Source organism: Bos javanicus, chromosome 4, assembly GCF_032452875.1.
Source record: "Bos javanicus breed banteng chromosome 4, ARS-OSU_banteng_1.0, whole genome shotgun sequence".
Taxonomy (NCBI): Eukaryota; Metazoa; Chordata; class Mammalia; order Artiodactyla; family Bovidae; genus Bos; species Bos javanicus.
Window position 1 is genome coordinate 108,461,053 of NC_083871.1, and position 27,217 is coordinate 108,488,269.

At 41.1% G+C, this 27,217-nt stretch overlaps 1 protein-coding gene across 3 annotated transcripts in view; it reads right to left on the bottom strand.

Moving 5' to 3' along the window:
* Positions 1 to 17,282: 17,282 nt before the first annotated feature.
* The window catches only part of TPK1 (thiamin pyrophosphokinase 1), a 393,495-nt gene continuing 383,560 nt past the window's right edge, over positions 17,283 to 27,217 (bottom strand). For all 3 annotated transcript variants that reach the window (XM_061415011.1, XM_061415012.1, XM_061415013.1), the window contains exon 9: positions 17,283 to 18,234. In XM_061415011.1, coding sequence (XP_061270995.1) covers positions 18,116 to 18,234 — 119 coding nt within the window. In that variant the 3' untranslated portion in view covers positions 17,283 to 18,115. The remainder of the gene's footprint in view (positions 18,235 to 27,217) is intronic.

Below are 27,217 nucleotides of genomic sequence, written 5' to 3' on the forward strand. Positions count from 1 at the left end.
GCTGAGCCACCAGGGAACATGAGTATAACTGTGTTTACGGCTTATATGTGAAGTCCTGTCTCTCTGCAAATAGAGACTCATTAGTCAAATAAGCCTACAACAGCAGGGTCAATGCCTTCTATTCCCAGCTCTGAGGTTGTGCAAGTGAATACCTAGCTCTGCAGAACAATTTTGAGGCCAGAGTTATTAGGATTCTTCCTTCCAGAGGGAGCTAGAATGGAACCCTAATGATTCCAGCCCAGGTGTGAAAACTCCTGGAAACTACCCCCTCATAGAACAGATCACAAGGAAAGAATTCCAGCAGGAAAGAATCCCCATTTCCCTCTATCAGATGACTGCCCTGTAAACAGAGAATGTGGAAAAGGTAGGATGGAAAATCAGTCAAGGTCGATTTTTTGGGGGGGGGTAAGCTAGGTCTTCGTTGCTGTGCACGGGCGATCTCTAGTTGCAGCAGGTGGGGGCTCCTCTCCGGCTGTGGTGCGCAGGCTTCTCACTGCAGTGGCTCTCCTGTTGCGGAACATGAGTTCCAGGGTGCTGGGGCTTCAGTAGTTGTGATACACCAGCTTAGCGCCCCTCGGCATGCGGAATCTTCCTAGATGAGGGATCGAACCCATGACCCCTACATTGGCAGGCAGAGTCTTAACCACTGGGCCACTAAGGATGTCAGAGTCTGTTTTAACAATGCCGGATACCTGATAGATCTTCCGTAAGTTGACTTCTTCCTTTTAAGTGTCTAAAAGGGCCACGTAGGCCAAGGGAGAATGGTCTATCTGCTTTTGCATTCTGGAGCCATTAAGGGTAAAAGAAACATCTTTATATTGTACAATGACTTTTATAGTATATTGCATCGAATTTATACCCCTTCCCAGATCCCCTTGGCTCCTTTTTTCCCAGGCCTCTAGATGCTGAGTCCATGAGAGTCCCACCACTGCTCTCCCCTCGCTAACACCACTGTCCACCTTGTTCTCCCCCAGGGTGACTAGGGGTCTAGTGAAGTCGCACATGGACACCAAGGCTGCCCGCATCCTGGGAGAGGCCACGGCAGGCCACTGAAGTGCCTGGAATTCGGCTTCCCTGGTGGCTGCTTGGAAGTCTGGCCACGAATCTGGGGGAAGGGCAAGGGGTAGGGACTGAGCTGTGGGCAGAGGATGTAGCTTGTGCAGGAGCCTTGAGAGAGCAAAGAGAGTTTGGAGAACTGGAAGAGGGAAGGGTGGCTGGCATGTGGCAAGCAGGCAGGAGAGGAAGGCGGAGGACAGATGACAGGGGGCTTTGTGGGATGATCTGGGCCTTCACCCGAGCTCAGAGGTAAGCCTGGTATTGCTGTGGTTTAGTTGCCAGTCCTGTCCGACCCTTTGTGACTACACAAACTTCAGCCACCAGGCTCCTCTGTCCATAGGATTCTCCAGGCAAGAGTACTGGAGCGGGTTGCCATTTCCTTCTCCAGGGGATCTTCCTGACCCAGGGATCAAACTCGCCTTTCTTGCGTTGGCAGGTGGGTTCTTTACCACTGAGCCACTAGGGAAAGCCAAGCCGTATATAGAAGAGTTGTACTAGTGGGGTGCCTTTGAAGAAGATCACTCTGGCTAAGGCATAGAGACGTGGTGGGAGGGAGATGAAACTTGGGAAAGGGAGACCAGTGAGGAGTGTTTGGGGGAACAGAGGCCGGTGCTGATGGTGGCAGGTGGTGGCAGATGACTGGCAGACAGGTGACCAGAGATGCTCTTCTGACTCTGCCTCTAGATCTGGGTGAATTATTTCAACCTTCTGATGTTCTTATCCACATGCTGGGGTCAAGTTGCCTGCTTCCTGGTCTTATTCTTAAATGACATAAGGTCATATGAACATCCTTGCTAAATAATTGTTGCTTCAGAAGTCCCATTTGGGTGTGAGGTATAAAGGAGTGACCTCCCTTGATGAGCACGGCTCTCCTGCCAATTAAGCTTGGCCACCCCCATGGCCTAACCAAGACAAGTCCTGGCTTTCCTCACATCAAGCAACACAGGGGACTTCCCTGCACATAGAGAGGCTCATCTTTAAATACCATCTCCACCAGGTTAAGGATGGAGGCCAGGCTGTTTCCAGTAATAGAGATGTCAGCCCCAAATGGCTGGCAGGCCACTTGAAACAGCCGCATAGAGACGTGCCAGCTGGCATTTGCCGCACACTGTGTGGGGCTCGCACTAGAGCACAGGCCGGTGAACATTGTCATTAACAATCCTCGAGCGATGATGTGTTCCTGCAGTAAAAAAACAGGTGATGGATTTGAAATGCAGTTTGAACTTAATCATTTGGGTGAGGTTATTTCATAGTCGGCTAATTTAGCAAACCAATTTTAAGGGTGCTAATTAAAAATTGCCCAAGGTTATCAATTTGCTGCCAGAGTGCCAGAAAAAAAATGGACATGGAAGAGTTTCAGTCCAGCTAATTATTGAATAAGGCGTAAGACTTGATTACCCTGTCAAAATTACCTGGGAATTTGTAAAATGGGGATACTTTTATTTGGAACATGTCTTTTTATTTAGGGGAAGAGTTATCAAAAGACTAGAATGATATGGCATCACATATGACTTATTTTGGGCTTCCCCAGTGGCTCAGACAGTAAAGAATTTGTCTGCAATGCAGGAGACCCAGGTTCGATCCCTGGGTATTCTTGCCTTATTCATCGTTATGTATTTTATATTTTGAATCCAGCTGCCAATGCAGGAGACACAAAAAATGGGCTCACTCCCTTGGTCAAGAAGGTCCCCTGGAGAAGGAAATGGCAACCCACTCCAGTATTCTTGCCTGGAAAATTCCATGGACAGAGGAGCCTGGTGGACTCCAGTCCATGGGGTCACAAAGAGTCACGACTGAGCACCACAAGCCCCAGTCATTACAGCTAACTCTTTCTTACATACTCACTGAAGGACCTTGGGGTTCTGGTTTCTAGTCTCTGGACTGTAGGGAATGGCACTGAAGCCTGAATCCCAAAGTTCATAGTTATCATTTCTGTATCAGTCGTCAGAGTCTGATGGTTTCGTTAGAGCATTTAACATTTAGCATTTCACATGCTATTAGCTGGTGAACTTCTTCTTGATGCTTTTCCACTTTGTTTTGAAGGTTATACAAATAGTTGTGTCCAGGAAATCTGCAGAATTAGACTGTGAGCTCGAAGGGGACAGGCACCATGATTGTCTTATTCTGTGCTTAATTTCCAGGGCGTGTCATGTGGCAGATTGTCAATAAGCACTGGTTAAATGCAGGAATCCAGAATGTGCCAGGTGTTGCTCTAGGGGCTTGGGATATATCAGTGAATAAAGAAAAAATCCTTGCTCTTTTGGAGATGACATTCTACCATGAAGAAGTAACATCATAAATAAGTACCTTATATGACATGTTGCTGCTGCTGCTGCTGCTAATTCAATTCAGTTGTGTCCGACTCTGTGCGACCTCGTAGACGGCAGCCCACGAGGCTCCCGCGTCCCTGGGATTCTCCAGCCAAGAATACTGGAGTGGGTTGTCATTTCCTTCTCCAGTGCATGAAAGTAAAAAGTGAAAGTGAAGTCGCTCAGTCGTGTCCGACTCTTAGCGACCCCATGGACTACAGCCTACTAGGCTCCTCCATCCATGGATTTTCCAGGCAAGAGTACTGGAGTGGGGTGCCATTGCCTTCTCTGATATGACATGTTAGGAAGTGATAAATTCTTTGGAAAAAACATGAAGCAAAGTAAGGGGGTTGAAGGGCTTCCCTGGTGGCACTAGTGATAAAGAATCCAGCTGCTAATGCAGGAGACAGAAGAGATGAGGGTTAGATCCCTGGGTCGGGAAGATTCCCTGGAATAGGAAATGGCAACCCCTTCCAACATTCTTGCCTGGAAAATCCCATGGACAGAGGAGCCTGGTGGGTAACAGTGCATGGAGTTGCAAAGCGTCAGACACAATTGAACATGTGTGTGTGTGCACACGCACACATACACACATGCGGGATTGAACCCCAGAGATGAGGTAAGGTGGAGCTGGGATAGTTGGGCATGTTTCTTTATTAAAAACATGCTCCAGATAGGCCTCGTTGAGCAGATGAGATTTGAGAAATGATTTGAAAATGCCAAGGACAGTAGCCTAGTGGATATCTGGGGAGGAGCATTCCAGAGAAAACACAGAGAGAGCAAATGCTCTGAAGAAGGAGTACAATTGAGTATATTTCAGGAATAGCAGGGAGGCTCGTAAACCTTGAACAGAATGAGTATGGGGCTTATAAACTTCTTTTAAGCTGCTGCAGGGTTTTGAGTAGAGAAATGCCCCTGATTAGACATGGCAGCTGTGCTGAGAATAGTTGGGGCAAGGGGAGAGAAATGTGGAAATAGGGATCATTGTTGGGGGAAGGGGATGCAGTGATTTAGATGAGAGATAATAGTGGCTGGGACCAGGGTGATTGTGGCAGAGGAGGTGAGAAGTGATCAGATTCTAAATGCATTTTGAAAATAGAGTTAGAAATTGTAAGATAATATGGAGAAACCCAAAACATATAGTTATCATGTCTGTATCAGTCATCAGAGTCTGATGGTTTCATTAGAGCATTTAACATGCTTTAAAAGTGGCTGTTGCAATTCTCATTGGTGGTCTGGGTTTGAAAAATGGGAAGAATGGGGTTGCTGTCACTGAGATGAGAAGGTGGTAGATGGAGCAGACTTCTGGAAAAACAGCACAAGTCCAGTGGTGGATGTGTTGAGCGTGAGAAGCCTATCAGATATCAGAGTGCAGGTGTCAGGAAGACAGTTGGATATGTGAATTTCCATGCAGATGTTTTCTGAAGTCACAAGTACTAAATGAGATAATTAAAAATGAACAGACATGGTGAAAAAAATAGTAATCTCTTTGATCCTTTGTGTTCCTGTGGTCCTGGTTGTAACTTATCCTTTTTCATTTCTGATTTCATCGATTTGGGCCTAGAAGGCCCTTTTTTTCTTGATGAATCTGGTTAAAGGTTTATCAATTTTGGTTATATTTTCAATTAACTGGTTTTCAGTTTTATTGATCTTTTCTATTTTTTCATCTTTCATTAATTTCTGTTCTGATCATTATTATTTCTTTTCTTCTAACTTTCAGTCTCATTTGTTCTAGAAACTATAAAATAGTTCCTTCAGGTATAAATTTAGTTTTTATTTGATATTTTTTCTTGTTTCCTGAGGTAAGCTTCTATCACCAAAATATTTCCTTTTAGATATGCTTCTGTGGCATTGCATAGGTTCTGGACTGTTGTGATTTTGATTTGTCTCTAGAAATCTTCTGATTTCCTCAGTGGCTCATTGGTTGTTTAGCAGCCTATTTATCCTCCAGTTGTTTGTATTTTTGCTGTTTTTTTTTTTTTTTTCCTTACAGTTGATTTCTAGTTGAATAGCACTGCAGTCAGAAAAGAGGCTTGATGTGATTTCAGTCTTTTAGAGTATTTTGTGAACTTTGTTTAGAAGTTTGTGAATTTTATTTAGAATTGTTTTCTGGCCTAGCTTATGACCTGTCCTGGAGAATATTTTGTGTGTACTTGAAAAGAATGTGCATTTTGGTGCTTTTGGAGGGAATGTTCTATATATACCTATTAAGTCTATCTTCTCTTATGTTTCATATAATGCCAGTGTTTTCTTATTGATTTTGTGGATGACCTGTCCCTTAATGTAGATATTAAAGTCTCTTACTAATATTGTGTTACTATCAACTTCTCCCTTTGTATCTGTTAATATTTGTTTTATATATTTAGGTGCTCATATATTGGGTGCATGTATACTTAGAATTGTTATATCTTCTTGGATTTATCCCTTTGTCATTATGAAATTTTCTCCTTGTTATTACAGTCTTTGGTTTAAAGTATTTTATCTGATATAAATATTGCTATTCCAGTATCTTCATGTCCATGTTCATGGAATATCTTCTTCCAACTTCTTTCAGTCTGTGTGTGTTCAGGTCTGAAATGAGTCTCTTGTAGCATATATGTGGGTCTTATTTTTGTATCTCTTCAGGCACACTATGTTTCTTGATGGGAGCATTTAGTATACTTAAAGAAATTATTTATAGGTATGTACATCTTGTAAGTTGTTCTGGGGCTCTCTTTTATTCCTTTTTTCTTCTTTTGCTCTTTTGTGATATAAGGTCTATTTTTAGTATTATGGGCTTCCCTGGTAGCTCAGAGGTTAAAGCGTCTGCCTGCAATGCGGGAGACCTGGGTTCGATCCCTGGGTTGGCAAGATCCCCTGGAGAAGGAAATGTCACCCTACTCCAGTATTCTTGCCTGGAGAATCCCATGGACGGAGGAGCCTAGGGGGCTACAGTCCATGGGGTCGCAAAGAGTCGGACACGACTGAGTGACTTCACTTTCACTTTCCACTTTAGTATTGTTTGGCTCCTTTTTCTTTTCTTTTTTTTATATGTGTGTCTATTATAGATTTTTGGTTTAAGGTTACCATGCTACTTATTTTCTTAAGAAACACAGAAAAAGACAGAAATAGAATAAAAAGTTTACCTACAGTTTCATTATTCAAAGCTAACCATGGTAAAAATTTAAATATTCCTCTTTGAGTATTGTCTAATATTTACATAATTGTGATCAAAATGTTCATATGCATTGTGTCCTTTTTGCTCTTGACATTAACCTATTATCATAAACTTCTCACAAACATCTTTTTTTTTTTTTACATAAACATTCATCTTCCACTACATTAACTGTTGTGTTAATATTTAAAGGTAATGCTCACATTACAAGTGGATTAGAAAGAGAAGCAAGCTTCCCTCTCTTTTTTCCCCATTTCTTTAATCCAAGAAGAATGTACCACTTTCCCCCTCTTTTTCCAGTCTTTCTTGTCTCCATTCCCATGAATATTTCCTTTTTTTCCTTTTCTTTCTCATCTCTCTTCCTCCCGGCCTTCTTTATCCTTCCCACCCTCCCTTCCTCCCCATCATCTATTCATTTAATTATAATGTGTAACTGTTATGGCATCATTGTACTTGTCTGCCTTGCAGTAGACATTCAAATATGTGTTTAAGGATGGAGGTATGTCAGTTTGGAAAAACTCATCTAACTGGATTTTCTGCTTTATGAAAAGTTAACTCATTATTCAAATGAAATGGCACAGGGGTAGTCCCCTCCCTAGGACTTTGGAATTCTCATCGAACCAGGGAAGCTCATTTTCACCCACATTCTTTGATAGGCATTCTTAAAGAGGTCAAACACTTCACCAGCCATAAATATCCAACCTAAAAACCTGACTATCTGATGTAGCAGCAGTAAATTTTCAATGAGGCCATAAGAATACATTTGTGAAAAATACAAAGTTAAAATTGCTTCTGATGCTCTTAGTTAAGCAGTACACACCTAGAATGCAGCATATCCTTGCTCTCAAGCTTCATATAGATATAAAATCTTGGGTCCCGGAGGAATTATTCAGTGTAGAATCTGGAAATTAATTTAAAGGCCGGATACCGCAAGCGTTAGTCCGACCTTGGATTGAACACCAGGGAGCTTGCCATGTCAAGAGGGAGTGAGTCCATTCTGTGGTTGCTGGAGGGAAGAATTGTTCGGGGATTTTTTTAAAAATTAAGGTTAAATGTAAAGTGAAAGTGAAATTGTTAGTTGCTCAGTTGTGTCTGACTTTATGCAACTCTATGGACTGTAACCCACCAGGCTCCTCTGTCCATGGGATTTCCCAGGCAAGAATATGGGAGAGGGTAGCCATTCCCTTCTCCAGGGCATCTTCCTGACCCAGAGGTCAGGTCTCCTGCAATGCAGGTAAATTCTTTACCTTCTGAGCCACCAGGGAAGCCCTAAGATGAAATATGCCTCGTCTAAAATCTTTTGGTCTAAAACCTTTTGTTTAAAAGGTCCCGATATGTGGAATATGAATAAGTGGAAACTTAAGTAACTTGGGGGCTCCTGTAACTCCTCTTTGTAGTCAATCCATTCATCCCATCTTCTTGATTCTGATATTATTTACTTGGTTTTTGTGTTGTGGAGCTATAAATTACACATCTACCCATAAGAAAGGTGAAGAAGCCTTCAAGCAACATGTGGGAAGCCAATACTTGTTCCTGAAAATTGGAATGAATAACCACAGCATCAATGTGACTAACACCATTTATATATTTATATGGATACATGGTTACTTAGCAACATCTAATCTAGAGAATAAATTATGAAAATGACTTGCATAGCCATGTCTTATAATTTAGGGTAAATTTTTATTTTTGTGGAAAACTTACTTTCTTCCTAAAATATTTCTATCCTTCCTTCATTTGGCCTTAAAAAGAATGTATTGCCTTCTTCATGGTTTTAATATATGACTTTTTCTCATGAAACTCATTGTTGGTGCCACTGACATACAAATATTCAAACTGACCATGCTGCTCAATTCCTTGCAATGGAATTGAATAAAAACTTGGATTAAAAGGTCAACTTTAAACTATGCATAATAAATTCACTGAGTAAAAGCTATCCCAACAACTTTCTGCACCATTTCTTCCCATCTCATTATTCATGTAGGCTTCCCTGAATTTTAAGGAGTGCAAATAAAAGAGCAGAATGTATAGACCACTGGGGCCTAGAAAATTTTTTTCATGAATAGGGAATGAAATGCAGATTGAAAAGTATTTCTTAAATTAATGAAGTCGATACAGTTGAGAGAGAAATGATGAACACTTAATATTTCCTATAGTTCAAAAGAGTAAAACCTCTCCATTATTATAAAAATATCTCTTACTCTATGGTCTTCACATATTTGGTTCCATAGCCATAGTATTGAGAGCCTTACTGTTTTTGGATGATTATTTTTAATAACCGATTTTTATAACTGATACTAAACTTACTGGGATTACCCAGCAGGGTGCAGTGGGACAAAGCATGGGGATTTCTAGAAGGGACAGGTGAGCAGAATGTCTTAATATTATATTACATAGAATGCTTGTTCATGCATTATACAAATATGTTCTGAGTAATTGCTTGTGTTAATAAAAGTAACATAAAGATAAGTGTTTTGGATAAAGTTGAGGTTTCTTGATTTAAAAAAAAGCTAATTCTTTTGTGCACTAATAATTTTTGTAAGTTGACAGTGTAAGTCTGAATCAGACGCACAAAATAATGAGATTTTGTGTGAGTAATGCTGTTGGAGATAACATACCATTTTTTAAAATGGTTTTAGACTCCCCAGGCTAATTTCATATCCATGTTACAGTTTTAACTCGTGAAACAAGTAGGTGTAAATATAATCAAAGAAAATAGCAGAATTGATTGCCATGGTCTCCAAGTATTTGAAAATAACATGTCTTCTTATCTGTAGTCTATTTCAACTCATGACAACCAATCATTCCTGGACTTGCCAATGCTAGAAACAGCTCCAGCTATAAGATTTACCACTCCAGACATTTTCTTTATTCCTTCTTATTTTTCCATTTTTCCCTGGCAAGTCAGCCCAATTAAAAGTACTCTTCACATTTATTTTGATGGTGATTGTTTTAATCCAGACCATTCTCCCAAACTACTATTATAACTTGCCCATGGCTTTCATTTTCCTTTATCTGTTCATTTTAGGCAACTTCCAATTCCTTGCCCTTTGATTTTCCTTTGTTTACTGTCTCTGTTTTGCCTTGGAAGATGTCTTGGAGTCCAGCTTTGGTGCTGTGAACGTTACTTCCTTCTTCAGATACATGAGTGAGCAAGTTTATAACCAGGGCTGTCCAATCTAGAATTAGGACACTTATCTTTAGGACTAAGGAACCTATCCAAGAGAAACTTTAGCATCTACTTAAATCTTGGATAGAGTTAGGGATCAAGGAAGGAAAAGAATAGTATTTTTCAGGGGCTTGGGAAGCTGCAGCACTTTCCTAGGGCCTGGGTCCAAGTAAGGAGGTTAGTTAAGGTACCTGTGGTACTACTCCAGTGTTCTTTGCTACAGACGAGGCCCTAATCTAAGATTGAAGGCACAGCAGATAGCAGGAATGCAAAGTCCAAACACACACTCTCCAGGGCTTTATATTCTAACATTGGATTCATAATGCTAAACAACTGAGCACAAAATTAATTATGCCATTCAGATGGGACTCCACTCAGCTCCTGAAGAGCTGTATATTCCTAATTGCCCACGTTGATTGTTCAAAAACAAAACTGGCTATTAAATCTTAACTCGTCTTTAGGGTTTAAAGATATTTTATAAATTCTATTTATTGATTTTGGCTGTGTTGCGTCTTCGTTGCTGCACGGGCTACTCTAGCTGCAGAGCCCAGGCTTCCTCACTGCAGTGGCTTCTCCTGGTGCAGAGCACAGGCTCTGGGGCTTTGAGCTTCAGTAGCTGTGGGCTCCCAGGCTCTAGACCACAGGCTCAGTAGTTGTGGCACATGGGCTCTGTTGCTCTGCGGCATGTGGATCCCTGATCTTCCTGGATTAGGGATTGAACCTGTTGTCTCCTGCATTGGCAGGTGGATTCCTATTCACTGACCCACCAGGGAGAGTTCTGATGAAACGTGGTCCACTGGAGAAGGGAATGGCAAACCACTCCAGTATTCCTGCTTTGAGAACCCCATGAACAGTATGAAAAGGCAAAAAGACAGGACACTGAAAGATGAATTTCCCAGGTTGGTAGGTGCCCAATATGCTGCTGGAGATCAGTGGAGAAATAACTCCAGAAAGAATGAAGAGACGGAGCCAAAGCAAAAACGACACCCATTTGTGGATGTGACTGGTAACAGAAGTAAAGTCTGATGCTGTAAACAGCAATATTGCATAGGAACCTGGAATGTTAGATCCATGAATCAAGGCAAACTGGAAGTGGTCAAACAGGAGATGGAAAGAGTGAACAGGATGACATTTTAGGAATCAGCGAACTAAAATGGACTGGAATGGGTGACTTTAACTCAGATGACCATTATATCTACTACTGTGGGCAGGAATCCCTTAGAAGAAATGGAGCAGCCATCATAGTCAGTGCAAGAGTCTGAAATGCAGTACTTGGATGCAATCTCAAAAACAACAGAATGATCTCTATTTCCAAGGCAAACCATTAAATATCACAGTAATCCAACTCTATGACCCAACCAGTAATGCTGAAGCTGAAGTTGAATGGCTCTATGAAGACCTACAAGACCTTCTAGAACTAACACCCCAAAAAGATATCCTTTTCATTATAGGGGACTGGAATGCAAAAGTAGGAGGTCAAGAGATACCTGGAGTAACAGGCAAATTTGGCCTTGGAGTACAAAATGAAGCAGGTCAAAGGCTAATAGAGTTTTGCCAAGAGAATGCACTGGTCATAACAAACACCCTCTTCCAACAACACAAGAGAAGACTCTACACATGGACATCACCAGATGCTCAATACTGAAAGCAGATTCATTATATACTTTGCAGCCAAAGATGGAGAACCTCTATACAGGGAGCAAAAATGGGACCAGGAGCTGACTGTGGCTCAGATCATGAACTCCTTATTGCCAAATTCAGACTTAAATTGAAGTAAGTAGGAAAAACCACTAAACCATTCAGCTATTTCAAATCCTAAAAGATGATGCTGTGAAAGTTCTGCACTCAACATGCCAGCACATTTGGAAAACTCAGCAGTGGCCATAGGACTGGAAAAGGTCAGTTTTCATTCCAATCCCAAAGAAAGACAATGCCAAAGAATGTTCAAACTACTGCACAATTGCACTCATCTCACACGCTAGCAGAGTAATGCTCAAAATTCTCCAAGCCAGGCTTCAACAGTATGTGAACCGTGAACTTTCAGATGTTCAAGCTGGATTTAGAAAAAGCAGAGGAACCAGAGATCAAGTTGCCAACAGCTATTGGATCATCAAAAAAGCATGAGAGTTCCAGAAAAACATCTACTTCGGCTTTATTGACTATGCCAAAGCCTTTGACTATGTGGATCACAACAAACTGTGGAAAATTCTGAAAGAGATAGGAATACCAGACCACTTGACCTGCCTCCTGGGAAATCTGTATGCAGGTCAAGAAACAACAGTTAGAACTGGACATGAACAACAGACTGGTTCCAAATTGGGAAAGGCATACGTCAAGGCTGTATATGGTCACCCTGCTTATTTAACTTATATGCAGAGTACATCATGAGAAACACTGGGCTGGATGAAGCCAAGCTGGAATCAAGACTGCTGGGAGAAATATCAATAACCTCAGATATGCAGATGACACCACCCTTATGGCAGAAAGCAAAGAACTAAAGAACCTCTTGATGAAAGTGAAAGAGGAGAGTGAAAAAATTGGCTTAAAATTCAACATTCAGAAAATGAAGATCATGGCATCTGGTCCCATCACTTCATGGCAAATGGATGGGGAAACAGTGGACACAGTACAGATTTTGTTTTTGAACTCCAAAATCACTGCAGGTGGTGACTGCAGCCATGAAATTAAAAGACGCTTGCTCCTTGGAAGAAAAGTTTTGACCAATCTAGACAGCATATTAAAAACCAGAGACATTACTTTGCCAACAAAGGTCCATCTAGTCAAAGCTATGGTTTTTCCAGTAGTCATCTATGAATGTGAGAGTTGGACCATAAAGAAAGCTGAGTGCCAAAGAATTGATGCTTTTGAACTTTTGTATTGGAGAAGACTCGTGCAAGTCCCTTGGACTTGCAAGGAGATGCAACCAGTCCATCCTAAAGGAAATCAGTCCTAAATATTCATTGGAAGGACTGATGTTGAAGCTTAAACTCCAATACTTTTGCCACCTGATGGGAAGGACTGCCTCATTTGAAAAGACCCTGATGTTGGGAAAGATTGAAGGAGGGAGAAGGGGAGGACAGAGGATGAGATGGTTGGAGGGTATTACGGACTCAATGGACATGAGTTTGAGTAAACTCCAGGAATTGGTGATGGACAGGGAAGCCTGGTGTGCTGCAGTCCATGGGGTTGAAAAAAGTCAGACACGACTGAGCAACTGAACTGAACTGAGCCACTAGGGAAGCCCTAAAGGTATTTTTAAAAGAAATAATTCAGTTATAAGCTGTAATCTTACTCTGATCAGTTCCTTTCACTGTGAGTTAAAACCCTTTTCAACCTTTGGACTAACAGTATTATGTGAGATGTCTTAGTTCTCAGGGAGTAGCTATATGAGAAATTATGAGAAATTTCTTATTTCTTAGCTGTGGGTGATCTCAGTGCTTTGTGGATGTTTTCCAAGGTGTTTCAGGGATGGTCTTTTTCTTTTTTGGTTGCTGTGTATTGTACAAAACCTTGCTTTCAATGGCAGAATTAAATACACAGGGAACAAGTCCTTGGATCTGTTTACTTATCCATTACCTGGGAAGAAGAATGGTGTTGCCTTGACCTCTCTCCCGGGTTGTAACTGTAGCTGTTCTGTGCACCATGGTGAGATGGCACATTAGCTCTGAGCCCCTGGGGGTGCCAGGCCAGTGCTGAATAACTGATCAGGGCTGCCTGCAGTACTGTTCTGAAATGACTCAGACTCGGGCTCATCACAGAAGCAAAGTATGATTGATAAGTGCAATCTGCTTGGGCAGGGAAGGGTAAACTCTACTGTATGAGCCAGGAAGTTTCCATTCCATATATATTGACTGCCAGGGAATGGCTTGACCTTGCAGCTTCAGTTTTAATCTTCCCCAGGTATGGCGATCATTTATTATGAGTAGAATGCTTTAGACACAACGTAGATAATTTAGCTCTCCTCACCATTCCTAATGAAGTTAAATTGATTTTATTATTCCCCAGTAGGATCATATTAGCCTGTTGTCATTGGTGGGTTACTCCTCTTAGCCCACGTTTGAGAATAAAAACTATTATTAGGTGGTGAAGATAAAATAGTAAATTATATTCACATTGTCCTAAATTTAGGAAAGACATGTATGCCTAATGCAGAACCCTTACAAACACACACACTCTGTCTCGCTCTTTTAAAAAAAGTCCCTGTGTTCATTTTACTTTACCCTTTGCTATTATATTTTTCAATCTAGAAGAGGTTTCTAGGTGTTTTTCAGTCTAGAATAAAATTATCAGAGGGCATGTGTGTATAGACTAGTTACAAGATAGATTGTATTTCTTGTGGATCATGATCAAAACAATGTGAAAGTCACAACTCAGACCTTATTTCCTTTATAATCACAGAGCCTTAGGGGAAAGAAGAGTGGTTTCTTGCTCTTTATGGACTGGGCAGGTAGCATGTCTCAGTCACATCAAATCCATGCACGGCTTTATTTCGGTTGTTCCAAAGCTTTGGAGGCATGAATTTGGACAGGAGTGGTAAGCCAGGTCTGCTTAAAATGCATTCTGCACACGTAAAATATGAAACCTTGAGCAGTTCCCCTCATGAAGGCCCTGGCAGTCATGGCCACTTTCTCCTTGCCCAGACCGATCCCCTGGAACAAGTGAAATGGCCTTAGTGCCCCGCCCAGGAGAAAACTGCTCTGTCTCCTTAGCAAAAATTAAGGCATGAACACGTATTATTCTGCCTGACCTGTGTCCAGGGGTGTGGTCCATCCCCAGTTCCTTGAACCGCAAAGAGAACTTCCTACATTTTACACTCCAGTGTACAATAGGTGCAGACAAGTACTATTTGATCCCACTTGTACAGGACACCTAGAGTAGACAAATTCATAGAGTCAGAGTGCATTGGCAGATGCCAGATGCTGAAGGTTGCTGGGTGGGGATATTAGTGTTCACTGGGGGCAGAGTTTCAGATTAGGAAGGTGGAAAATTCGGGAGATGGATGACGCTGAGAGTTGCAGAGTAATGTCAATGTACTTACTGCCACTGAACAGTGCAGTTAAGTATAGTCAAAATGGATGTTTTTATTATGTGACCTTTACTACAATGAAAAAAAAAATTAAACATTTTTTAAAACTTCCATTTCATAGTCACTGGTGACTCCAGGGTTCCCGCAGCTACAGCCAGCTTCAGATGTTCCCAGCTGCCCGAAGAGAAGTTGATCTTGGTGTGTTTTCACTACTCAGTGACTCAGGCAGCCAGAGGGCATTTTGGGGGAACCGTCCCTAGAGTCACAAAAGCTCCCAATCTGACTCGCGTAGAGGAGGAGCACAGTGAAGTCAAAAGGGCCATGGAGGACAGGCCACTATGCTGGCAAAGCCTGGCTTCCTGTTCTCTTCTGGCTGCAAGCGGGAGGTCAGGATCTGGATTAATAAGGGGGTGGCAGGAGGGGCTGCCTGGGGAGGCTCGGAAGTTCACAGGGGGCCCCCTGAGGTCACCATCAGTCTCCCTGCATTAGTGTAAGAACAGTGAGTGAGTCCTTGTTTGAATGATGTGATGTGCTCAGTCCAGCCTGACTCTGTGACCCCATGGACTGTAGCCCACCAGGCTCCTCTGTCCCCGGGATTTCCCAGGCAGGAATACTGGAGCGGGTTATCATTTCCTCCTCCTCCAGGGGATCTTCCCGAGCCAGGGATCGAACCCACATCTCCTGCATTGGCAGGAGGATTCTTTGCCACTGAACCACCAGGGAAGCAATGATGTGGTGAGGAAACATGAAATTTCACTTTGGGATTTTTAAGGGATAAGTGAAGTAAAGTCATTCAGTTGTGTCCGACTCTTTGCGACACCATGGACTGTAGCCTACCAGACTTCTCAGTCCATGGAAATTTTCTTGCAAGAGGGGTCAAACGCCTAGCTCTCCAGCAGCCTAGCGGGATCTGGAGAGAAGCCTTGTGGGGGAGGCTTCCAATGGGGAGTCTGGGATAAATCTCAGTGGTTTTGTTCCCCCTCAACTTCAGCCAACTATATTCTTCTTGCCAAGCATCCACTTACTATCGCTGGCAAGATTTTCAGGGTACATAGGGCATGAGTCTCTTTCAGGAAAATCTTAGTGGACCTACTTTCATATTTCATAGGCTGTGAATACATCTTTAGTAATGACTAGATGACAGCTGAGCCTGGAACGGCCAGTGAACGAGAAATCAGTAACCGGTGCTGGGAAGGTCACGCCCTCTCCCCACTCCTCCCCGCTTTCTAGCCTCGTCCTTTAGGGTGGGCACCGTCCAGGGCAGTGGTCTGCAGGTCTTTTTTCTGTTGGTTAGTCACTCAGTCATGTCCGACTCTTCGCGATCGATATATAGCCTGCCAGGCTCCTCGGTCTATGGAACTCTTCAGGCAAGAATACTGAGTGGGTTGCCATTTCCTTCTCCACCTTTCCTGTTGGTGGTTCTCAGTTACATGAGTCAACAAAGGAGCCTGACTGAGCTTTTTTAAAGCTCTTTAAATTGAAGTAGGAAGTACAGGCTTCCCTGGTGGCTCAGTGGTACAGAATCTACCTGGAGACTCAAGAGACGCGGGTTCGATCCCTGGGTGGGACAGATCCCCCGGAGAAGGAAATGGAAACCCACTCCAGTACTCCTGCCTGGAGAGTGCCACGGACAGAGGAGCCTGGCGGGCTACAGTCCATAGGGTGGCAGAGCTGGCCACGACTGAGCAGGACGCGGGGCAGGCAGGGCCAAGCAGCTGGTTCACAGTGTTTCAGGCGTGCTGCTTCAGTTTTAGGGGTATTTCTTTTCTAGATTCTTTTCCATTATAGGTTCTCACAGGATACTGAAGTACAGTTCCCTGGGCTCTGCAGTAGGTCCTTGTTATTTTATAAATATATAGTAGCATGCCTCTGTTAATCCCAAATCCCCAGTCTACCCACCCCCCTGACTCCTTCCCTTTTGGTACAGGTTTGCTTGGTACCCCAGACCCTCTGTACAGCTGTCTCTGCGGGGGCAAGGGGGGCGCAGTATAGGGATGGGAGCTCTGGGCTCTGCATTTGTGCCGAGAGGAGGCAGAAGGCTGGAGAACCGGCTCTCCCACCGCAGCACTGACTGTAGGAGCACTGTGGTACTCCCAGCCGTGCTCTGGTCCCTTCTACTTCCCCAGAGGGCTTCCTCCACCAATTTTCTGCACTTCTCTACCGTGGAACCAGTTCCTTTCCTCTGTTGGTTCTTTTTTCTCTAGCACGTGCAATGATTTCTGAAGGCAGTTTAACCTGTCCCTCCTTCCAAAGTCCGGCAAAGTAGACAGGTGCTACCTAGAACCCTCATGTTATAGATGCGGCAACAGGTCCAGAGAGATTTAAGTGTGAACATGCAGCACAGGGGCTCTAGAAAGTAACTTCCATGGCGGCTAGAGAAAGTATTCACCACCACCCCAGGTTGCTCTTGAAAATCAGGTGTGTGAAGAACTGCAGCTGTGAATCAACCTTTGAGTAGTTTTTATTTGGGGGGTGGGTACATAACATTGATTACGAAATATTGGTCATCATAAAATACAGGTGAGAAAATGGATTGTCTTCTTGAAAAACTGACCACAGGCAGGCACGTTGATAACTAAATATTTTTATTTCACATCTGGATTCAGTTTCACGTGTATTTGCATAAATAATTAAAAATGATCTCTAATGATTATGCACAACCGCAGGCTAGTTCAATGGGCCCCGCTTTCATTCTCCACTTACAACGCGACCCTCCCGCTGTTGTAGCACCAGAGAGGAGAGAGAGGCTGCTCTCATTCTTTACAGCAACACTGGGTTTGTGTCATGTACAGCAGCTGGGTGCGTTCTACTTGTTTTAAATTTTAACAATCAGGCTAGTGATTTTTTATTTATCATTAAAAGATAATACCCCAAACTGTTAAGGTCAGAATAAAATGGTGCAGTTCTAGCATCCCAAGCTAGAAGGAATTATTTTTTTCAGTGAAAGGTCCACAGAAGACAGAGAGCTAACATTATGACATAGAAGCAAGCGTTTAAGGATCAACAGGAGGAGGTGTATGTGCTGGACAGTACGGAACCTCAGAGCTTTCTCAGCTTCAAAATTACAAACTGTTTTCTGGGGGTACATGGAGTGATTAATAAGAGTGATCAGGACTGAATTTGAGACATGACCCACGTTAGTTTTCCAACTGAATTTAATACAGCATATTTACTTTAAATAATGACACCCCACCCCACCCCCCACCACCGTCAGAGTAAAACTGAAATCTGTCATCTACAGGGCTCCCTGAATGATCAGAACATGAACAGTCTTTAAAACTAGTGGGCCTCCCAGGGGACAGGTTTAGAGTCCTGCCAGCCAAGGTGGACTGTTCTTGGTGAGCATGATGTTGTTGGCAAATGAGGTATGTCAGAGGCACGGCGACGGAGGTAAGCACTGGTCAGTTTTTTATGGCCATGGTCCAGAGCAGGGGATGGTCCGTCTCCACAGTCACAACACCAGATCCGTCGTAGGTGTTGGACGTGCTGACTAGTGTTCCAAAGCCAAGCATCTGATGTGCTGTAAGGACGTGAGAAGCAAAGGTTTGGTGAGAGCCAACTTCCCTCCGCGTAGAATGACTTTGTTGAGTTACCAAAAAGCAGTTAAGCACACACTTGGAATTAATAGACAATCTGTAAGTGAGATTCTAAAGCTGAAAGTTTCTATAACTTGCTGTGACCACTCCTCCTAGAGTGGGCTACTCTGTTTATCCATTTGCGGTATATGTCAGTCTCAACACTAAATTTCAGTGAAGTGTTTTCTTTTTCTTCTTTACCAATTGTAAAACCAACATCCATTTCTGTAATAGGTTACTTACTTTCTTGCCTGGGTACAACTTTAATTTTTTTGATGATTCAGAATTAACATTTTAATATTTACTTAAGCTCTATAAAAAGGTAGTTTTAGTTTTGAGTATAAATGATATGGGACAGAAAACTAATTATTTAAAAAAAAACAGTATAGGATTTGGGTTGTTTTTTCCCACATAAAGAAAGACAAGCCAAAGTGAACAAGGCTTGCTTTGTGTAAAATTAATTGGAACTCAGAGGTCAAAAAGCAGACTTCCAGGTCATTACTTAATTGTCAAAGGTTTTGGAGTGATGTTGTATTATTAAAATTTATATATTTATAAATTACATAAATCTGTACACAAGTATATATATATATATTTCCTAACAAAAGTTTGCTGAAGTTAACATGTAGGAATCCATTGGTAACCTCATTTCCCTTTGCTTATAAAAGAGCAGTTCACATTATCGACATGACTGTCCTGTTAACATGCCCTGATATAATCAGAAGAAATCAGAAAGGGAAAAATAAATGATATGCAGAGAAATAAACAAATGTCAAGAGCCAGAAAAGGCCTCTTTTCCTTCCGACAAAGTGCAACTATGAAGTTGCACAACTTTGAAGTAAATAAAATAATTCAATTATAATGGTCACTCCCCGCTAGAGGGAGCCTGTTATCCTTCTGAGAAAATCTTGAAAAAGCAGTTTAAAAATTCAGAAACAGTATTACAGGATAATATATCATCAGTATTACCAGTTCACACAGGTTACTTACTAGAAGTCAAACTATTTCTTTTTCATAGTTGTCAACACGTTTACTAATGCAAACAGGAAGTTACAAACTGAAACTGCAGGAATGCAGAGTCAGCCTCATGCGACTGTTGCCCTAAGAGGCAATTCAGTGTTTTTGCCTCTCCAGTAATCTGGAGCTTTTCTTAGATGAGGTTTCTGAATGATATGAATAAACGTACACATTAAATTTACAAATCTAGGCATAACTACATATACAGAGGGTTAGGGTGATGGTTGTGGAGGGAGTCACAGGAAGTCTGTTAAGGAAAGAAGCCTTGTTCTCCTAAAGGTTGGGGAACAGTTCACACATTTCATACCATTTATTCAGAAAGGCAATTTAGGGGGCTTCAGAGGACTAGCTTTAGAGCTGGAAACTCCCCAGTGAAGCACTGAGTACACACAACCCACATGGACTCAGTGCGTTTAAAATTCTGGTCACCAATTAGGTTAAAATCCTAGTTTGTACCTGGCCTCAAAGAACAGGAGTACAAAATTACTTCTCTAGTTTGCTGTTGCACACAAATTCCTTTCTGAAGGCAGAGTAGGGACTTTGGATTATCCTGGGTAGACAACTATATTATATATATAGGTTTTTCTAAGACATTGTTGCATCCTAAATAATTTTTAAATAGGAAAAGAACTGCAATAGCTTTATTAGGACATGAGAATGTACAGTTTTTACTTTGCATGAAATATCTGAGTTAGGGCCATTTTTATCCAATCTTGTAAATCAGGTTTTCCTTCTTTTTTTCCGTAATGTTTAAAATTCCACCAGGATCAGTTATTAAACATGTTTTAGTTGGTTTTGGGTGCTATAACAAAATGCATAGGCTGAGTGGTTTAAACAGCAGACATGATTTCTCGTAATTCAGAGGCTTGGAAAGCCCCAGATCAGGGTACCAGCATGGCTGGTTCAGGTAAGACCCCTCTTCCTGGCCGGTTTACAGACAGCTGCCTTCCTGCTGTATTCTCACATGGTGGAGAAATCTCACATGGAAGAGAAATCTCTTCCTCTTTTTGTAAGGGTGCTAATCCCATTATGAGGGTCCCATGAGGTTCTCATTATCTCCCAAAGGCTCCAGCTCCAAATACTGTCACATTGGGGATTATGGCTTCAATACATGAATTTAGGGGGACACAAATACAATGGTTACAATTCCATAACAATGGTTACATATTGTAACCATAACATAACAATGGTTACAATTAATAGAAAGGTTACAATGAACTTCATTTGTCTCCACCTCTATGAAAAGTAGAATAAAAATGACAGAAAACAAAGATAAATAAACTGAATACACAAAATCATGAAATTCAGTTTACTCTATCACTACAGTTATTTTGGAGTATGTTTTTTTCCAAAGAATTATGCTTTTAGACAAAACATTCAAGTCTCTTTTAGAAGAAAAGAAAATATTTTAATAAAGTATTTGAAATTAATACTGAACTCCCCTCTCCCCAAATGTCTGAGGGTCAATCATGAAATAAAATACATAAGATTGGCAGAGAGATAACTTCCTGTAGACAGCAATAAAACAAATTACTTTTTATTATTTTTTCCTCTAGTTTTGAGAAAATTGACATATAATACTGTATAATGAAATGATTTACAAAATAAGTTTAGTTAACATCCATTACCTTATATAATTACATTTTTTCCCTTGTGATGAGAACTTTATAATGTCTGTTCTCTTACTACTTTTCAAATATACCATACAGTGTCGGCAAGGATTCTCACCATGTTGTATATTACATAGTCAGTACTTATTTATAACTGGAAGTCTGTATCTTCTGATCACTTTTATCTCATTCTCTCCACTCCCTGAGTCTGGCAATCACAAATCTGATATTTTTTCTATGAATCTGAGTCTTTCAGATACCATGTATAAGTGAGATCATATAGTATATATCTTTCTTATTTCCCTTAGCATAATACCCTCAAGGTCTGTTCATACTGTTGCAAATGGCAGGGTTTCCTTTTAATGACTCAACAGTATTCCACTATACACCACATTTTCTTTGTCTGTTGATGAACACTTAGCTTGTTTCCATATCTTAGCTATTATAAGTAATGCTGTAATGAAGACAGGAGTGCAGTTATTTTTGGATGTAGGGATTTTGCTTCCTTTGGATATACACCCAGAAGTGGAATTGCTGGTAATATGGTAGATTTATGTTTAATTTTGAGAAACCTCCATACTGTTTTGCATGGTGGGTGTACCAATATACATTCCCAGCAACAGTGCACAAAGGTTCCTTTCTCTCCATGTCTTCTCCAGAATTTGTTCTCTCATCTTTTTGATGACAGCCAGTCTAATAGGTATAAGGTGATAACTTAGTGTGGTTTTGAGTTAATTTCCCTGATTAGTGATGTAAACTACCCTTTTCATACGTCTGTTGGCCTTCTGTATGTCTTCTTGGAAAAATGTTTATTCAGGTCCTTTGACCATTGGTTTTCTTCAGTTCTAGGAGTTCTTTATATATTTTGAATATTAACCTCTTCTCAGTATGATTTGCAAATATCTGATCCCATTGCTTTGGTTGTCTTTTTTTTTGTTATTGTTTCTTTTGCTGTGCAGAAGCTTTTTAGTTTGATGTAGTCCCACTTGTTTTTTATTTTGCTCCCTGTGCTTTAGATATCATATGCAAAAAATCATTGCCAAGACCCATGTCAGGAAGCTTTATTCCTGTTTTCTTCCAGGACTTTTATGGTTTTATTTAATGTCTTAATCCTTTAGAGTTAATTTTTGGGGAGTGATGTAAAAATAGGGATCTAATTTCACTCTTTTACATGTGAATATCCAATTTCCCAGCACCATTTATTAGACAGTTTTTCTCCACTGAGTATTCTTGGCTCTCTTTTTGTATTAGCTCACTGTATATGCGTTGGTTCTCAATTCTGCTTCATTGTTTATGTATCTGTTTTTATACCAGTAGCATAATGCTTTTATTGTTTCCCTGGTGGCTCAGACGGTAAACAATCTATCTGCAGTGCAGGAGACCTGTTTTGATCCCTGGGTTGGGAAGATCCCCTGGAGGAGGGCATGGCAACCCACTCCAGTATTCTTGCCTGGAGAATCCCCTCTATGAATAGAGGAGCCTGGTGGTCTACAGTCCATGGGGTTGCAAAGAGTTGGACACTGAGTGACTAAGCGCAATGCTTTTGTTATTCTATCTTAATATAGTATAGTTTGGATTCAGGAACTGTGATGCCTCTAGCATTGTTGTTTTTTTTCTCAGTATTGCTTTGGCTATTTAGGGTTTTTTTTTTTGTAGTTTCATATGAATTTTAGGATTTTTTTTTCTTCTGTAAAAATGCCATTGGAATCTTGACGGGGATTGAATCTATAGGTGGCTTTAAGTGGTACAGCTATTTTAACAATATTCTTTCAATGCATGATCATGGAGTGTCTTTTCATTTATTTTACTCTTCAATTTCTTTCATCTGTATTATAGTTCTCAATGTAGAGATCTTTCAGCGCCTTGGTTAAATTTATTGCTAAGTATTTTACTGTTCTTGATACTATTGTAAATGAGAGTTTTTTTTTTTTTCCAGATAAGTCATTGTTAGTATATAGAAATATTTTTGATTTATGTATCTTGAATTTCATATCCTGCAACTTTACTGAATTCATTGTTGACCTGACAGTTTTTTTGATTGAGTGTTTAGGCTTTTTCATACATAAAATCGGAGAAAGCAATGGCACCCCACTCCAGTACTCTTGCCTGGAAAACCCCATGGACAGAGGAGCCTGGAAGGCTGCAGTCCATGGGGTCGCTGAGGGTCGGACACGACTGAGCGACTTCACTTCCACTTTTCACTTTCATGCATTGGAGAAGGACATGGCAACCCACTCCAGTGTTCTTGCCTGGAGAATCCCAGGGACGGGGAGCCTGGGAGGTTGCCATCTATGGGGTCACACAGAGAGTCGGACATGACTGAAGCGACTTAGCAGTAGCAGCAGCATACATAAAATCATGCCATTTACAAACAAATTTATGTTTTCCTGTCCAATTTGGAAGACTTATTTTTCTTGCCTGATTTCTCTGGTTTGGACTTCCAGTGCTGTTGACTAGAAGTGATGAGAGTGGGCATCCTTGTCTTGTTTCTGGTCCTGGGGGAACCGTCCTTAGTCCTTCACCTTTGAGTATGGCATTAGGGGGGGCTTGATATACGTGGCCTTCCTTTATGTACTGAGGTGCATCTCTTTCCTCCAGCTGGTTTGTTGAGACTTTTTATAATGAACGGATGTTAAATTATGTCGAAACTTTTCCTGCATCTATTGAGATAATCATATGATTTTTATCTTTCATTCTGTTAGTGTGACATATCGAATTTATTGGTATGCATATGTTGAACTGTTCTTGCCTCCAGGAATGAATCCTGCTTGGTCAATGTGTATGATCCTTTTAATGTGCTGCTGAATTGGGTTGGCTGTTTTGTTGAAAAATTTTGCACCTATGTTTATCACGGATATTGGTCTGTAGTTTTGTTTTTTTGAGGTGTCCTTATCTGGCTTTGGTGTCAGGGAAATGCTAGCCTTGTGACATGAGTTTGGAAGTATTCTCTCTTCTTCAATATTTTTGGATATTTTGAGGATTGGTGTTAATTATTCTTCAAATGTTTGGTAAAATTTATCAGTGAGAAGACATCTGGTCCTGGACTTTTCTTTTTCATGAGATTTTTGATTACTGATTCAATACTCTCCTAGTAATTGGTTTGTTCAGATTTTCTATTTCTTCCTAATTGAGTCATGATAGGTTCTGTGTATCTAGTAATTTATCTACTGTTTTTGTTGTTGGTGTATGGTTGGTCACTGAAGCTTCTTTATGAACCTTTGTATTTCTATATTATCAGAAAATCTCCCTCTTCCCCTTGGTTTATCTCAATAAACAAATATTTATTTCTTCAAAGAACCAGACCTTAGTTTTATTAATTCTTTCCCAATTGGTTTTCTAGTCTCTGTTTCATTTTTTAATGCTCTAAACTCGATTTCCTTTTCTGCCTAACTTTAAGCTTAGTTTGTTCTTCATGTTCTGGATTCTTGAGGTGTAAAAGGTTATTTGAGATCTATTTTCTTGAGGTACACATTTATAGATATAAACTTTCCTCTGAGACCTACTTTTGCTGTATCTTATAAGTCTGTATGTTTTGGTTCTATTTTCAATTGTCTCAATATACCTTTTTTCATGTAATTTCATCTTTGATCTGTTGGTTTTTCAGGACAGTGTTAAGTATTTAACTTCCATGTATTCACAAGTTTTCTAGTTTTCCTTCTGTTATGATTTCCAGTTTCATACCATTGTGGTCAGAGAAGATATTTGATAAGATTCCAGTCTTTGTGAATTTGCTAAAACTTGTTTTGTGACCTAACATATGATCATGCTAGAAAATGTTCTGAGTGCACTTGAGAAGAATGTGTATCCTGCTGTTATTAGACACAATATTCTGTGTATGTCTGTTACAACTTAGTCAAGTATTGTTCAAATCCATTGTTTCCTTACTGATTTTCTGTCTAGATGATCTGTCTTTGTGACCCCATGGACTATATAGTCCATAGAATTCACCAGGCCAGAATACTGGAGTGGGTAGCTTTTCCCTTCTCCGGGGAATTTTCCCAACCCGGGGATCAAACCCAGGTCTTCCACATTGCAGATGTATTCTTTACCAGCTGAGCCACCAGGAAGCCCCCATTATTAACCATGGGGCATTAAAGTCCCCAACTATTTGTTGTTAATTTCTGTTTATTTCTCCTTGTAGTTCTGCTTTATATAGTTAGGTGATCTAATGTTGGGTGGGTGCCTAAATATTTACAATTGGTATATCTTCTTGATGGAATGACCCCTTTATCGTTATATAGTGACATTCTTTTTATAATTTTTAGCTTCAGTTCAGCTCAGTTGCTCAGTCGTGTCTGACTCTTTGCAACCCCACGGACTGCAGCATGCCAAGCTTCTTCCCTGTCTATCCCCAACTCCCGGAGCTTACTCAAACTCATGTCCATTGAGTCGGTGATGCCATCCAACCATCTCATCCTCTATTGTCCCCTTCTCCTCCTGCCTTCAATCCTTCCCAGCATCAGGGTGTTTTCCATGGAGTCAGTTCTTCGCATCAGGTGACCAAAGTATTGGAGTTTCAGCTTCAGCATCAGTCCTTCCACTGAATATTCAGGACTGATTTCCTTTCAGATGGACTGGTTGGATCTCCTTGCAGTCCAAGGGACTCTCAAGAGTCTTCTCCAACACCACAGTTCAAAAGCATCAGTTCTACGGCATTCAGCTTTCCTTATAGTCCAACTCTCACATCCATACTGGAAAAGCCATAGCTTTGACTAGATGGACCTTTGTCGGCAAACTAATGTCTCTGCTTCTTAATATGCTGTCTAGGTTGGTCATAGGTTTCTTCCTAGGAGCAAGCATCTTTTAATTTCATAGCTGCAGTTACCATATGCAGTGATTCTGGAGCCCCCAAACATAAAGTCTCTCACTGTTTCCATTATTTCCCCATCTATTTGCCAGGAAGTGATGGGACCAGATACCATGATCTTAGTTTTCTGAATATTGAGCTTTAAGCCAACTTTTTCACTCTCCTCTTTCACTTTCACTCTCCTCTTTAGTTCCTCTTCACTTTCTGCTATAGGGGTGGTATCATCTGCATTTCTGAGGTTATTGATATTTCTCCCAGCAATTTTGATTCCAGCTTGTGCTTCATCTAGCTTGGCATTTTGCATGATGTACTCTGCATATAAGTTAAATAATCTGGGTTACAATATACAGCCTTGACTTAACTCCTTTCCTGATTTGGAACCAGTCTGTTATTCTATGTCCAGTTCTAACTGTTGCTTCCTGACCTGCATACAGATTTCTCAGGAGGCAGGTCAGGTGGTCTGGTATTCCCATCTCTTTCAGAATTTTCCACAGTTTGTTGTGATTCACACAGTCAAAAGCTTTGGCGTAGTCAATAAAGCAGAAGTTTTTCTGGAACTCTCTTGCTTTTTTCATCCAATAGCTGTTGGCAATTTGATCTCTGGTTCCTGTCTTTTCTAAATCCAGCTTGAACATCTGGAAGTTCATGGTTCCTGTACTGTTGAAGCCTGGCTTAGAGAATTTTGAGCATTACTTTGCCAGCGTGTGACATGGGTGCAACTGTGTGGTAGTTTGAGCATTCTTTGGCATTGCCTTTCTTTGGGACTGAAATGAAAACTGACCTTTTCCAGTCCTGTGGCCACTGCTGAGTTTTCCAAGTTTGCTGGCATATTAAGTGCAGCACTTTTACAGTATCATCTTTTAGGATTTGAAATAACTCAAATGGAATTAGATTAGTGTCTATTTTTCCTGATATGAGTATGGCTACTCTTGCAGTGGAAAGGAAAAAAGAGGAATTAAGTTTTTATTCTTTCCCTTTCTTGAGATCAAAGAAGATAAACAAAACAGTGAGCAAGGCCTGAACATTCGTAGTTTTTTGTTTTCACTTTATCTGCTCCTAACTCTGAATGTCTATAACTAAGTCTGCTATTCTGTCCCCTAACTCTGTATGAGCTGTATGTTTCGCACCTATTGCTCTTAGACTCTATGCCAAATACGTCCTGTAACTGGTGCTCATCTTTACAGCAGTCTCTTGTCTTGTAGTTACCCATCAGAAAGAAGGCTGCAGAGCCATGGAATCGTCAGACTCAGCTACTGGGGTACTGACACCAGTCTATGACTGGTTTTGAAACAATGCAAGAGGAAGAAGACAAGATCTAAACACCTTTGTTCCTCATCACCGATCCCTGATGGTGAGCCTTCACCTTATATAAGCCCCTAGACTCCTCATGGAGTGGGAGCACATTTCTTGAGGGAGAAGCCTACTGTGTTCCCCTCTCTGCCGGCTGAGAATTAAAGGCACCTTTCTATGTCGTCCAGACTGTCTCTGTAATTT